This window comes from Eutrema salsugineum, unplaced genomic scaffold (assembly GCF_000478725.1).
Source record: "Eutrema salsugineum unplaced genomic scaffold, Eutsalg1_0 scaffold_2, whole genome shotgun sequence".
Lineage (NCBI taxonomy): Eukaryota > Viridiplantae > Streptophyta > Magnoliopsida > Brassicales > Brassicaceae > Eutrema > Eutrema salsugineum.
In genome coordinates this window covers 8554548-8570263 of record NW_006256829.1, presented here as the reverse complement: position 1 = coordinate 8570263, position 15716 = coordinate 8554548, and the positions used below count along the sequence as shown (strand labels likewise).

General features: G+C 34.1%; 3 protein-coding genes and 1 pseudogene across 3 annotated transcripts in view; 2 read left to right on the top strand and 2 right to left on the bottom strand.

Annotated features, from left to right (window-relative positions):
- Positions 1-105: 105 nt before the first annotated feature.
- On the bottom strand, positions 106-1942 carry LOC18018539 (annotated as a pseudogene).
- A 1631-nt stretch (positions 1943-3573) lies between these two features.
- On the top strand, positions 3574-6820 carry LOC18018537 (subtilisin-like protease SBT4.4). The gene is made up of 10 exons (XM_006400925.1): positions 3574-3672; positions 3825-3919; positions 4024-4115; positions 4314-4566; positions 4664-5165; positions 5255-5352; positions 5461-5676; positions 5776-5887; positions 5973-6186; positions 6276-6820. Exons 1-10 carry the CDS (start codon positions 3574-3576, stop codon positions 6818-6820), a joined length of 2226 nt encoding a protein of 741 aa, XP_006400988.1.
- Positions 6821-13316: 6496 nt separating this feature from the next.
- LOC18018536 lies at positions 13317-14484 on the top strand. Its single transcript, XM_006400924.2, has 4 exons — positions 13317-13686; positions 13780-13822; positions 13914-14038; positions 14127-14484. The coding sequence occupies exons 1-4, from the start codon at positions 13555-13557 to the stop codon at positions 14226-14228; spliced, it is 402 nt and encodes a 133-aa protein (XP_006400987.1). The 5' UTR covers positions 13317-13554; the 3' UTR covers positions 14229-14484.
- Positions 14485-14743: 259 nt separating this feature from the next.
- Positions 14744-15716, bottom strand: part of LOC18018534 (D-inositol 3-phosphate glycosyltransferase) — a 2159-nt gene continuing 1186 nt past the window's right edge. The window contains 2 exon segments of the mRNA XM_006400922.2: positions 14744-15655; positions 15657-15709. Of these exon segments, the coding sequence (XP_006400985.2) occupies positions 14744-15655; positions 15657-15709 (965 nt within the window).

The following is a 15716-nucleotide window of genomic DNA, read 5'->3' as shown; positions in this document are numbered from 1 at the left end:
CAATTAAAAACTAAATATCCAGAAAAAAAAAACAATGATACAATTACAGTCTTGCAGACAGATAAAATTAAAACAAAAGAAGTAAAGCTCAAAAACATTTAAAGCCTAACTAATAAAAGCACCTGCAGGAATAGGGACAAGTGTTTCAACATACGTGTGAAGACTACTACCCCCAATGGAGGGACAAACTAGTCTCAACATTTGTCAAACTTTTCTCCTCAAAGTTGTATGCAAGCAATTTTCCTTCCGTTCCAATATTTACTAAGAATAATAGGAATCCAGCATAAGTAATCGCAGACACTAGCCGACACGTATCGGTACGACGACTAAGCGAGCTTTCAACAATTGCCGTTGAGAGACTACAGATCTTGCTCCAAGATTTGATAACACCAGTTTTCTCCTTTTCATGTTGGGCAGACCAAACGACGATATTATCAGACAAGTCAACCTTCACTGTACAGAGACTTCCCTTCAACCCTTGTATAAGTTTAGGAAAACGTGGATCACACGCACTTGGACCTAGACAGTAGTTGAATGTCTCTGACACAAAATCGAAGCTCAATACTGTTTCAGTTAAGTTTACCTTGCCAGTAGATGAAATTTTCTCCCACCAAGGTTCCAGGTGTTCTCATGTGGCACATCACAAACTTTTCTAAACACGGGAAATCAATCATCCGAGACGTACCGGACTTTAAGGATAATACTTGTGATCCAAAGCAGCCGCCTTCCAAATACTGAACCAACACGATCTTATAATCTTGAGTTGAGTGGTCATAGCCAAAACCCACTTCATACCACTTAAGATGCCTTGTTGGTATTCTTCTGAATTCTCTCAATGCCGGGTTCCAAACACCAAAAGTATTATCTCTAAGATCTAAGCAAAATAGTCCATGGCAGTGACCAATCACACTAGAATTGATAACCAAGTTTGTATCTCCAATGTTCAAGTTAAGCGCTTCGAATATAGCCTCTGGCTTGCCACGTTCATAAGAGAATTGGCATAGAGGAATAGGAGATTCACGGAACACCACAATCCTCGTTCGGGCATGAGTCATGTGCTGTCTATAAAACCTCTCGTCTTGCAACAACGACCGCCAACTTTTGCAGACACATCTAAACCGCACTAAGTCCTTAACTGGAACCCTAGCGAGTATTTCCACCACTAATTCAAAGGGAAGCTCTCTTCTCATCTTCAGATATCTAAATGACAAACCTTAACAATCGAGTAGATCTCGTCCCGGAAGTCTCTCCGAACGCCTCCCTGCGCCAGCCCGATTCCACTAATCTCTCTGGCTTCGATATATTTTGTTCTTTTTTTCTTGTTCTTTAATAAGCGTTTCAAACTGATGTAACCTAAAACAAACTAGCAGAAAAAAATAACACTTTACTAGATTTTATTCTGTGCAGGAAATTTTTTTAGTCAAAATTTATAATATTATTTATGTTTTCTTTATAGATATAACTTTTTAATAAATAACAAAGATTTATTTTTGTGTTTAGATATAATTTATTTTAAAATTTTTTCTGCTATATTATGACCATAATCATAAAAACATAATTTTAACCCGATCATTCTAAAAATTTAGGATAATTTTAAAACTGTTTCTCAAAATATTTTTTTAAAAATTTTGGGAGTGTTTGGAAGCAAGTACTAAATGTGCTTCTGTTTTAATATACTAGATGATTAGACGGGTTATATTGCGAGTACTTTTATAAAAGAAAAAATAAATGATTTATTTATTTTTACTATCCTATATAATCAAATAAATATAAATTACTCTCACATTGAAAAATATGCGCATATTGAGTGTAATTATAGTTATTTATTAAATGGCGTAAATTTTATCTACTTTGTATGGATATAAAGGTTAAATTTAAAAACTAGTTCGAAAATTCACTTAACAGATGTGAACTGACATTCTTTTAATCTCTGGAGCAACATTTTTCGTGAAAGAGATTGAGCAATCAAGTAATTTTGTTTATTAACTATTTAATTACAAGTTAAGATTATTAGAGCATCTCTATTAGTGTTATCTATGTTAGGATTCTTAGAAATAGTTTAGTAATTTTTTTTTAAGAGAGAGAAAAAGCTAAGAGATTATGTGTTTTTTATGTCCATTTATGTTTGTGTTTCTTAAGAAAAAAGAAAAAAATGAAACGGCCGATGACCAGCCGCCACATATATTAAGAGATAGTCTTTTCAGCTCCTTATATAAAGAGCACTTCTTAGCAAATTTAAATTAAAAGTATTTTTTTTAATCCTCCTGTCTATAAAACCGAGCCACAAAACATGTTTAAAAACCCTGATGGAGATGCTCTTAGAATCTGCAAAATATATTTCCAAAATTTAATTAAACTTTTCAAAAACGTGTGTTAAATATTTTATTATGTGTAGAAGAATAGATACTATTTCAGTAATTATGTGCAAACGTAATTAGGTAAAAACTTATTTTCTTTATATATATTCTTTTGACTATAAATCTTTTGACTAAAATTGGAAAAAAATTTTAATCTTTGACCAGAAAAAAGTACATTTAATGTATAGTTTTCATATATAATAATCATCTAAAGCGAAGCAAAAAAGAGTAAAACAAAACCAATTGTTCAGATTATTTTATAGAAATGAATATCACCAAGAAAATGTTAGTCGTCACATATGTTTTCGCTCTCCTCTTTATGATATCTTCGGTTCATTGTCATGCGACATCCACTAGCATTCTTGGTATTAACTTATTATTATATTTTCTGGTTTTTAATCATGGACATTTATTTATTTATTTTTATCTATGTATATATTGGATTGACAACTAGTATTACATATTTACATAGGTTTGGGAATAAAGCAATACGATTGTAAATGTTTCAAATTCAATCCGTGTGAACGTGGAGGCGATAGAGGTTGCACTGCGTTTTGTAGAAGAAAGGTTGTTTATGTTAGAGGCATTTGTCAAACCAACGTTGGATGCTGTACTTGTTGTACTAGATAATTAGCGCCTAGTCTGTGTTGATATCGCCAACAGTTTTTCACCAATCTTGATGGAGAATAGCACAATCCCATAATATTTTGTCTAAAATAATTTTATGATAGTACTTTCTTATCGAATAATCAAAAATGTTATTTTTTGCCATTAAAAAAAACAAAGTAAATTACTTTTGCAGGTATCCTTAAACCTTAATTTGTTTAGACAGCGATTCAAATGCTCTACTGTGAAGTTCTTTAATTTTGTCTCTCTGCTGTCCAAATTAGCGAAGAAATTATTTTTTATTGTTGTTCACCAAAAACTGATATCATACTTACATTTCTTAATTATGTTAAATCTAATGGTATCTATCAATTTAAACCAAGGTTTGTATTGGCATAATAAGCTAATCATTATTAGATTATATATTCTATCAAAATAAGGTATTTCCTAGATTTTTTCTATACTAATACAATCAGATGAGATTATGATTGAATTTGTTTGACTACCGGAATATCTCACTTCTATATAAACATATATTCCCTATATGTTCATTTTCCGCAAATTCTGTAAAGAGAAAAAATCAGAGTGCTTTTAATTTAGTTTATTGGAAATGGCGAAAGGTAGAACATCCTATTGCCTCTTCTCATGTCTCCTTGTCTTGTTTATGATTCCAATCTCAGCAACGATTGATGATGATGAGGATCAGCAGGTATTACTCTGTACTTATTTATTATCAAAATGGGCAGTACTTTTCTTGTAGAATTATCTTTATGATCTCTTGTTTCTCACTATAAGATCTATATATGACCATCCATATTCCATCTTACATGATGATACTGATGGTAATGATAATCCATGAAGGTATATATAGTATACTTGGGAACACTTCCTTCGCGAGAGGATTATACACCAATGTCCGATCACATGAGTATTCTTCAAGAAGTCGCCGGAGAGAGGTCTTATTGATTTATTGTTTTCATATTATACTATATAGATACATAGCTTAATATGTATAAATAAAACGTTTGAGATAATTCTAAAAAGTGATACTCATATTTAGTTCGACCGAGAAACGCTTGGTGAGAAGCTACAAAAGGAGTTTCAACGGGTTCGCAGCACGACTCACCGAGTCCCAACGAAAAAGAATAGCCGGTGAGTGCTTTTTTACATATCGTTTTCTTATCTAATCTCTAAAAAGTCTAAATTTTGTATCAAATTAAGAAAATTATTATTTTCACGTTCTATATTGTATCAAATTAAGAAAATGATTATTTTCACGTTTTCTATATTGCCTGTGTATTATATATTTTTTTTTCCGTTTTTACATTATGTAATGTTCTTCTTAATTAGGAATGGAGAGAGTTGTGTCTGTGTTCCCAAGCAGAAAAATGAAACTCCAAACGACGTCGTCTTGGAACTTCATGGGTCTCAAAGAAGGCAACAGAACGAAGCGGAGGCCTAGCATTGAGAGCGATACCATCATCGGAGTCATTGACACTGGAATCTGGCCCGAATCGGAGAGCTTTTCCGACCATGGCTTTGGTCCTTCTCCTAAAAAATGGAAGGGTACTTGTGCCGGAGGCAAAAACTTCACCTGTAACAAGTATACACACTTTTACGTCCCTTCACCGTAGAATTTCGTCTAACAAATTCTATAGCATTTTTTAATCTTCAAACCAACAATTTCTCATTATTTGAAGCAAAATCATTGGGGCAAGATACTACACAGCCGAAACTAACGGGAAAGAGTCGGCTAGGGATTACTTGGGACACGGCACGCACACGGCGTCTACGGCGGCCGGAAACGCTGTGGCAGACACAAACTTTTACGGTCTCGGAAATGGAACCGCGAGAGGTGGCGTTCCAGCCGCCCGAATCGCGGTTTACAAAGTCTGCGACGATGAAGGTTGCAGCGGAGAAGCAATTATGTCTGCGTTTGACGACGCAATCGCTGACGGTGTGGACATTGTATCTATCTCCATCGTGCTAGATAACACTCCACCGTTTGAGGAGGATCCTATAGCGATTGGGGCATTTCACGCTCTGGCTAAAGGAGTTCTCACTGTTAACTCGGCAGGTAACGACGGTCCTAAGATCAGCACGGTCACGAGTACTGCACCGTGGGTTTTCATCGTTGCCGCCAGCGTTACGAACCGTGCGTTTATGGCTAAAGTTGTTCTTGGAGATGGCAAAACCCTTGTCGTGCGTATCAAGAAACAGTCTCTAATCTCTATTGTAGTAGTATCTTTCTCTGTTTTAACCAAATGGTTTTTATGTTCTTTATGAAACAGGGAAGATCAGTGAATACATATGATCTTAATGGAGTCAAGTATCCTCTGGTTTACGGAAAATCTGCAGCTTTGAGTACATGTAACGAAGATAAGGCTAAGTAACTTCCTATCCAAGAAACCCCAAGTTTTGTTTTTTTTTTGTTTTTTGTCGCGAAAACTGTTTTGACATTTCTAGTTTGTGATGAGATTTTTGTTTCTTCTATCAGGTTGTGCGAGCCAAAGTGTTTAGACCAAAAACTCGTGAAAGGAAAGATTGTTCTGTGTGATTCTTCAGCAGGTCCAATAGAAGCTCAAAAATTGGGAGCTGTTGGATCCATTGTTAAGAACCCTGAACCGGACCACGCTTATCTCCGCTCTTTCCCAGTCTCTTTTTTATCCGATGACGATTACAAATCGGTTGTCTCTTACATGAAATTGGCAAAGTAACGATTTAATCTATGTTTTATACGCTACAAACTTCAAATTCTCAAAAAAATCTTTATTGTTTTTTTTTTGTCGTGTGTGTGTGTGTGTATTTGCAGAGAACCAATAGCGACCGTTCTGAAAAGTGAGGAAATTTCTAATCAGAGAGCTCCTCTCGTTGTTTCGTTCTCTTCTCGCGGTCCAAGCACCATCGTCTCAGATATTCTCAAGGTAATTAGTTGATCTTAGTGCTGTTTATTATAGTCTATCTCTTTTGTTTCTAGCTCTGAGAGACAATAATGGATTTAAAATACAGCCGGATATAACAGCACCAGGAGTGGAGATCCTCGCTGCGTATTCACCTGATAGTTCACCAACTGAAAGCAAGTTTGACACCAGACGTGTAAAGTTCTCTGTTTTGTCTGGAACTTCAATGGCTTGTCCACATGTTGCAGGCGTTGCCGCCTATGTCAAGACTTTTAATCCTAAATGGTCTCCTTCCATGATCCAATCTGCCATTATGACAACCGGTAAGAAAAAACTTAAATTAGATCAACTTTTTTGTTTTACCAAGAAAAACAACCTTACTTGTGACGCAAGAAACCCATTGATTTTATAGCTTGGCCAATGAATGCTTCTTGTCCTGGCTTTACATCAACCGAGTTTGCTTATGGAGCTGGCCATGTGGACCCAATAGCTGCTATTAGTCCTGGACTTGTCTATGAATCGACCAAAGCAGACCACATCGCCTTTCTCTGCGGTTTAAACTATACGAGTAAGAACTTAAGAATTATATCTGGAGACAACAGCACTTGCACGGAAGAACTTTCCAAGAATTTACCAAGAAAACTCAACTATCCAACGATGTCAGCTAAAGTGTCTGGAACAAGATCGTTTAAAGTAACTTTCCAAAGAATTGTCACAAATGTCGGTACGCCAAATTCTACATACATAGCAAAGGTAGTCACAAGTCCTGGATCTAAACTCTCCATCCAGGTGTCGCCTAGTGTTCTGTTTATGAAGTCTATGAATGAGAAGCAGTCTTTTACGGTGACTGTTTCAGGCGATAGTCTTGGAATAGAACAACCTGTGTCTGCAAATCTAATTTGGTCTGATGGCAGTAATCATGTGAGAAGTCCCATAGTTGTCTATGCTATGAGTTGATCTAGTGGCGGACTCAATATATATAAACTGGTGTTTGGCCCGTTTCGGCCAAAAATAAAAACTTCTCAATATGTTTTTGTTGGCGGGCATCATAACGTTCTCAGTTTAAGTCTCTGTTTCTGAAGTGGTGAAGCCTTATACGTTATGAAGGTTTATATTAATTATTATTATAAAATAACTACTTATTTTATATTCATTAGCCAAACGCCAATATATATATACTCTCCGTTGCTTACGTTTTGTTTTCTTCTATGTAACACCTATGTAACTCCACCCACTTTGTTAATATCTACGAAAACTAAAAACACAAAAAATACCAAATTTCTTATTAAAAAAAAAGGCCAAAGAGTATTATTTATAAAAACAAAAAAAAAACAAAAATAATGAATAAGTTTACTATGTTCTTGTGCTTGTTCATGTTCTTGATGGTCACTTCGTCGCAAGCCAACCACGATGGAAGAAACGTATGGTCGGAATACATTACGTATCGATTAATTTATTTTATTTTGCTATAAATTTAAATTCCTAACAATAAACAGTTTAATGGTAAAATTAAGAGTGGGTAATGCAGGTCTACATCGTTTACATGGGGGCATCGTCGTCTTCAAGCAGCGAGTACGCCAATATTAAACGCCACCATTTCTCATTGATTCGTAGTGTCACCGGTAAAAGGTAAACAACATCATATCTAAGTCTCGGTCTATAAATATCTAACGCTCGTCATATTGAATATCTTCTTTATTTCTGCTATACAAAATGTGATTACTTGACGTGTACTTGTACTAATCAGTTACACACCGAGCCTAATTATCACCAACTACGGGAAGTCGGTCGATGGATTCGCCGCATGGCTCACTGAAAAGGAAAGCAAGAAGCTTTCAGGTAAAACTGCTCCAAACCTTTTTGAAAAACCAAATACCAAAATAACCAAACTGAATTATTTAAATGGCAAAGTTACAAGATTTGTTTGAGTTTTACTTTACAGATTCTAATTCGTTACCCAAAATTTTGAAAAGGATAATCTGTCTTAGAGTAAAAGTTTTAGTTCGTGTTTAATAAATAATTAATGGTTCTTTCTTTTGTTTTTGGTTTCTCTCTGCTCGAAATTGACTTATAGCCATGCCCGACGTCGTTTCGGTTTTCCCTAGCTTGATGCTAAAACTCTACCAGGACGCGGAGGCGATCAATGACGGTGGCATAGACTCGGGACTAAGAACTCAACATTTGGCTCCTTTGTAACCTGTAACCAGTGCCGACCCGTATTTTTGGGAGGCTTAAAGCTAAAAAAACTTTGTGGCCTTAATTATATTTGAAGTAGAGAATAAAGTCTAACATTATTTAGTTACGTATTAATAAAATTTTACTATCATTATTATATTTTTGCTCAAAAATTGATTTTGAGATTTCAAATTTAAAACTGATAAATGAAAGGAAACAAAAAAAAAAAAATATACATATTAACCGATTCCTACAATTACAATGGAAGTTGCAATACACTTACATGATCATATTTTTAAGTGTGGCCTCTAAATTACTAACTAAATTTGTGGCTTAAAGCACATGCTTTATGTGCCTTTGAGGCAGGGACGGACCTGCCTGTAACTGTTGGTCTTTTTTTTTTTTTGGTACTAATCATACACAATGTTATGAAATGACCAAAAATAACAATCTTTCTTTTTTTTTTGATCAAAAACAATCTTTCTAATATTACAGAATCCTTACGAGGAAAAAAAATAGAGGTTTTCAAGGGTAGTAGTGACTATTTGATGTAGCTGTTGTTAGTTCTTAAAAGCTGTTTGTGTTAATTAGTTAAATGCACTGCCTCACAAGGTCAAATTAAGTGAACTAATTTGGGATTTAGGTCGACTTGCGAGTATTAATACGAAATTCATCAATAGAAACCTTAACGTTAATTAAAAAAAAAAAAGAATTTTCTTCATATGCATGTTCCCTGGAAAGCATGCTTATTATCCCCACAAGAGATCTTTGTCAAATTCTGATATTCAAGATGTTTACTGGAAATCTAATTCTCTCCATTGATGGAGGTTTTTCTTTTTAATTCCGTCAACTTTAAGTGGGGAAGTCTTTGACTTTGATCAATCAATATCCAGAATGTGCTTTGAAGCCTCGGGTAACTGTTACATCACACGACGACTTGTTGAATGCCTTCTTTTTTATTCCCATTGTTCTGATGCTTCGTAACTGTGAGAAGAGACCACATTCTTTTTGATAATTGGAAAAAAAATTAAGTTTATATTTAGAACTCTCCATTTTTCTTCTGGCCTCTCCATTTTTGAAAGTCTTTCTTTGTAATTTTACTTAATTTGCAATTTCCTATTAAATTAACTTTTATTAGTAAACTAAACTTAATAGTTTATATCCTTGATACCCTCTTCTTTAGCCAAAAGCTTCACTTTACTTGGGCCGTTCTTCAACCTGATTTCACTCTTCTTTTACCATCTGATTGCTTCATCTTCTTTAAGCTTTGTCTAGCTTCTCTTCAAGCTTCTACAAGCTCCATGAACTGATGATATCAGACTACGTGGGCCGTGGCTAAGCGGTCAAGTTGTAGTAGATACTGGTTGGAAATTGTCTTATTCATCGAGTTATTTGAGCATTAATAGATTCAGACTCAAACATTTTCAAAGTCAGTCATGTGAACTCAAGCGATCAAATATATATGCAGAAGTATAGAGCTCGCTTAAACTAAGTTACACGTGACATTATACATTAAAAACTCTATAAATTAATAAATAAGATGAATTATTTCCGAGTTAGGCCAGTTAAAAATATGACACAATTCGATAAAATAATAAGATAATAATTTTTAATAAAATTTCTATGTAAATATATAGTCCCATTAATATAATAAATTAATAATTAACATAAACAAAATTTGATATAAACATATATATGAGATAATTTACTAAAATATGAGTATAGTGATGTTTTTATTAATTTTAAATTAAAATATTCTTGGAATTCATCTTAATTTTTAGAAAGAATTTTTTAAAAATTATACAATCTTCTTTAAAATTAATAAGAAATAAAAAAAAAATTTATTTTAAATCTATAAATTAATAATTTTATAAATTAATAAAATATCAAAATACCAACATCATTAATTTATAGAATTTTTGCTGTGCGATTTTTATGACATTATGCTACACATGTTACATGATTCGATCACACGTGAATGTCATTTTTAACTCAAACAATATTCACCAAGACAAAATTCCACCAAATGAAATTAATTAATGGGCTAATCAGATTTGCCTCCATATGCCATTCAACATTTTCCCTCCTTATTAGTTATCAAATACCTACCTTATACATATCACTAAAAGAAAATATCGAAGCCCCACCATAATATCAATTATAAAATTATTGCTCAAAGTTCACTTACAACTCAAAAAGATTCTTATGCTAGCAAGGCAAAAAAAAAGCATTTGACAAATTCTTGTTCTCGCGTCAAAGGAAATAAATATGTTTATTATTGGCAGCTTAATCTACATAATAATGTTGTCAAAAAAAAAATATGCATATTAAAGTTAAGAGAATATTTTCCAATCTATTCATTAAGATATCATTCCTTTGTTAACCAAAACAAAAGATATCACTCCTTTCTTCTGCGACCTTTTGACTATATAGTACTATATCAAGAACTTATCCCTAACGGCTAATGTGTAATTCCTATCAAGCATCAAACTTTAGTATTCTTCATTGATCCGAATATTTGCGTCAAATCATTTTTTCTACCAATAAATTATAATGAAAATGTGATTAACATGTCAAATATTCTAATTGATCTCGGGAACAAGTGATTGGTATTCCATGAAATCTACACCATAAAAGCGCGGTTTAAAGTTCAATTATTGTATAATATATATTGTAGTTTTATTTTAAGTTAGATTAAGCTGTTAATTATTAATCATGTTTATTTTTTAAGTTACATTAAGCGAATTTCATGTATCTTCAGATTAGAAAACATTGAAGGTTTGCCATTCGGTTAAAATATCCGCTATTTGGATTTTTATTTTTGTTTTGTAAAAGTTTTTGGTAAACTTTTTTCCTCTAGAAATTACATCAAAAAAAGTAAAAAATAAAACTTATTTTACACGATAGTGAATCCAAAAACTTATTTAATAAGGGGTATATAATATTTAATATTATAACTAATATTTTTAGATTATAAACGTTTAAATGGATTTTATACTGTATCATCGAAAAATGGATTTTATAGTAATTATTTGAAAGAAAAAGTAAGAATTGGGATATATGCCACATATTTTCCATTTTTACGTCCACCCCTGCATAGACATGATACAAATACACTTGATACATATATGTTATTGACTTCTGTTTGGGAAGTAAAATAGGACCAGTGAGAAGAATTTTTTTTTATTTTTGTCAAAAGGCATAAGAATATTTGTTTGTTTTGGAGAAAGGGTTAGTGAGAATCTATCTATTATCTTAGAATAGACAACAGTTCTCAGTCTTTACAAGCTTTTAGGTATTTACACTCTGCGCATATTTACATTTACAAATGTCAATACCCGTTTGTGTAGTAGATATATCCATAAATTTTGGAATTTTTTTATGATGCTTTTGACATATATTCGAAAGGACCATATATGTACCAATATTTCAAGGCAGCTATAATTTTTGGTCTCCAATTTGAGATATTATATGATGAGATATATCGTCTCAAGTTTTATTCCCTAGAACCGAATCTCTCTTCCCAACACCGTGTAAACGACGTGTTTCATCATCACGTGATACTTTGCGAGTAAGACATCCAAATATAGATAAATTAAAATATTAGTATACTACAAAAACATTGAAATGATCCGAAATCTTTATGGGCGATGCGCGGCGATCTAGCCTATTTTGGCGATATAATGTGATTTTATGGCGTTTTCTCTTCAAGCGTTTAGTAAGTAAACTTTGTGATCGAATTATCTTTTTGACGATCTGAGTTTTCATCTGATAACATTATTGTAGCTCATGCGACAAGAAACTTATTCAGTGAGTTTTACCCCCAAAAAAACACTTGTTCAGTGAGAATGCTAACACCAACGCACATAAGTTATTTAAAGAAATTTATATTCATATGTGACAGACGTATCAATCACTTTTATGGTAGTTGGATGGTATTATTCATAAAATTTTATAGATCATAATGTAAAACTTAAATGTAATGTCATAAATATTTAACAAGATGATCAGATCTTAATTAAAAAATCAAAGAATGGTATATCTAAATTGATTAGTGCAAAATGAGTCATCCATAAAAGACATAATTGAACCGTGATATATATCTAAACTTCAAACTGTAATTGGCAAATCCAAAATAATGTGTAATTACATGATAAATATTTTAAGTGAGAAAATGTTAAATCTAAGTTAATTGGTGAACCTAATTGATTAGTGTAAAATAAACTATCTATACAAGACATGTAGCTTGAAAAATCTAAACTCTAAATTATGAACGAATCCAAACATATATTATGTCGTAACTACTTAAAGATAATATCTCAAATGCGAAAACAGTAAATCCTCAGTTAAGATATTATCATTTCGTTTGGTTTATCCGAATTAAACATGTTTTATATCATTTCGTTAGGTTTGTTGAGTTGATTTACAAGACCACTTTAACTTAATATACATGAAAGTATGAAATTAAAACAATATTTAACAAACTATCTTTATTGTTAAAAAGCAACGATATTTTTATTAAAAAAAAATTCTCAAGAATTAATGAGTGATTTGTGAGCCTTAGAGATAAAGAAGAAGAAAACGAATAGACTTCATCAAGTGGAGAATTTTTGTGGACCTCATCTTCTCGTCTTTGATCATATGTTTTTTTCTTAAAATTTATATAATTATAGATATAAAGCTATACATTTAACCAATATAATAGAACTGTTTTTGGGCATATTACTTTCTCTTTTAATAAAGGGCAACTATGTCAGATCTAAGAAACGGATCATATGAACATGCGTGCGATTTAAAAGAAGCTCAAGTTCTTCTTCTGTTCTCTATTCCGCTTTGGCCCTATGTGATCAAGAAAGGTCGGCAACTTATCCTCGGAATGACACGTGGCAACAGATCAATGGTCCGACATGAGATCCGGCGCCGGACTTATCCGCATTTATATATCTCTTTTGGTTATTACAAGAGAAACACTGAACATTGAAGTCTTCGAAGAATCTCACTGTTTGTGTCTTTATCCGGAAGAGATAAAGAAGCCAAATTTGTCTATAAGCTTTACTACCAAAAAAATATAAAAATATTAAACTACAAATGAAAAACTAAAATAAATTGTTGCAAGTTAACGAAAAAAAAAACAATAGCCAATAAGAATGGCAAATAAGAAAGATAACGAAGCTTCTAAATTTCCCTTACAAGGAAAATAATATTAGAATAATTATCAAAGAAAAATAAAAAAAAGAAGCAATAGTCTTTTCAGCATCAAGAAGAGAGAACATACCCATAATAAGCTTCTTTTTCTTGACGGATGATAATGATCATCATGGTGATGGTCATGATGATGACGGCTCCACTATCTCAAAAACCTAATCCCTTGTAGCATTATGTATATATATAGCCCCATTGAGGTCTTCTTGTAAACTATACAAACCTTACAGAACTATCCTCTTCTTCAATCTAGTTCTCTTACATAAGAAGAATCTGTTTCCAATTGACTAGAGTGTAGGCTTTAACATCTATTAATGGAGGGTAAAGGACGAGTCGGATCACCAACTTCTTCTTCTTTCACCACCGAACTATTTGGCTCTAAAGATCCTTCGCCGCCATCTTCTTCCTCCGGAATCTTTTCTTCCATTTTCCCACATCCCTCCAAGGTTATATTACCTTCCTTTTCTTCAAGTTTTGTTTCTTGAGTGATCTGATTGATTCTTGAGGCTAATCTTCGGTTTCTTGATTTGATTGCTCAGGGCGTTGCAAGAGATGGTCAAAGCTCCAAACATGGCTCACAAGGTCAGTGAGAAAAAGAAAACACCCTTCTTCGTCTTTGCTCACTTAGTCTCAAAACAATCTGTTTTTCTAATGAAGATAATTTCTTACACAGCTCAACGTAGAGAATCTTCAACTGCGCAAGAAGACAGAGTTGAGCCATGTCATCTAAGCTCTTCTCTTTACTACGGTGGTCAAGACGTATACTCTCGATCCACCACCAACCAAACTTACCCAACAGTGCGTCTTTTATGTATATTAATCTACTTATCACTTTCGAAAAAAATAAAAATCAGAGGACGTGACTGATTTGGAAAACATTTTTCAGGTTAAAAACGAGCGTCGAAGAAGCGGAGAAGACGATGCTAATGGACAGAACTCGCAAGATGTTTCAAGAGGAAACTGGTGGCAAGGTTCTCTTTATTACTAAAAACCACTTCCTTCACTTTCTTTGTAAATCTCACCAGAAACACATGAAGCTCCAGCCAAAGTACTAATATCTACCGAATCGAGACTTTGTATAAATAAGTTTATACCGGAGGGAAAAAAAAGTTTACTAGGAGATTTCGAAGATTAAAAGATAATATCAAAGAGATCTCCTGGTAAAGGTGTCTTAAATAGATTTGTCTAATTACTCTAGTACTTGTTATAATCAACTCTATCAATATTTACTCTGCTTTCCTCTGTTTCATGTCCAACAAAATAAACAATCTCTTTAGTAGATCATCAGAAGAAAAAAATCTTATCTTTGGTCCATAATCTCTTTGAACCGGGACCAAAACATGTTAAAAAATCGTTTCCTTACAGAAAATCATATCTTTAGCGTTTTACCAAACGCAGACGCAAAACACTATGAAACCAACTAGACATGAAGGTGTGAAATCTAAACAAACAATCGAAACCCTTGATTAGTTTTAACAATATTAGTAACGTAGCTCAAATGTTTCAAGCTTGTATTGTACAAAAGCTCTTATCCGAAATACAAAGAAACAACCTTTCATACGCATCAGCCATTTTAGACGCCGTGAAAAGCCTCAAAGACCGTTCACGTGCTTCCTTGCCTTTCCTCTGCAATTCCTCTGTTCCATCGCTAACAACCCGAGAAATCGCCTCCGCGAGAGACTCAACGTTCGGTGAGAAAGTATAACCCAAATGTGGACCAACGACCACTGACCCAGTGATGCTCGCTAGCCTCGTGGCTAAGACCGGTTTGCCTGAAACCATGGCTTCCAAGAGAGTATGATCGAGCCCTTGAGCTCTAAGCGTCGGGTTCACAAACACATCGATCGCGTTGTAGAATCCGGCTAGCTTTTCTTGATCCAACGGTCCAAGAACGATCACATTATTAGACCCGAGGTCTCTATATCTGTTTCCCCACGGACCATCTCCAGCTACTAAAACGACCACGTTTTCACGTGCTGTCTTGTTTTCTTCAAACACTCGTTTCAAAGCTGAGAACATCAAAGGATGACCTTTATCTCTCACTAACCTCCCTGCGATTCCAAGAACCAGAGGAGTTCTTTTGTTCTTGCCGCTTCTAACGCCAATTTTCTCTCTGAAGCTCTCGCGTTTGGAAACGTCCGGTTTGAAAACGCTCTCGTCGACGCCGTTTAGGATGATGTGGACCCGTTCCTCGGGAATCATGTAGATCCTCTTGAGTACGTCGCCGCAGTGATCGCTAGTTGCCACGTGGTGAGCGTAGCGTTGGAAGAATTTGACTTCTTCGACGACTCTCTTCGCTCTCTCCGTCAATGCTGGAGAGGAAGGCGGTGGCTGTTCTTCTTCGGCTCCAACAGCGGCGGATGCGGCGACGTCTGCTTGTCGTAAAAGTTCTTGGATGATGTCGGATTGAAAAGTCTTCGTAAGCGATTCTATGCCACGACGCGAACACGTTTGGGAGGTTCTTGGCTCCTGTGTT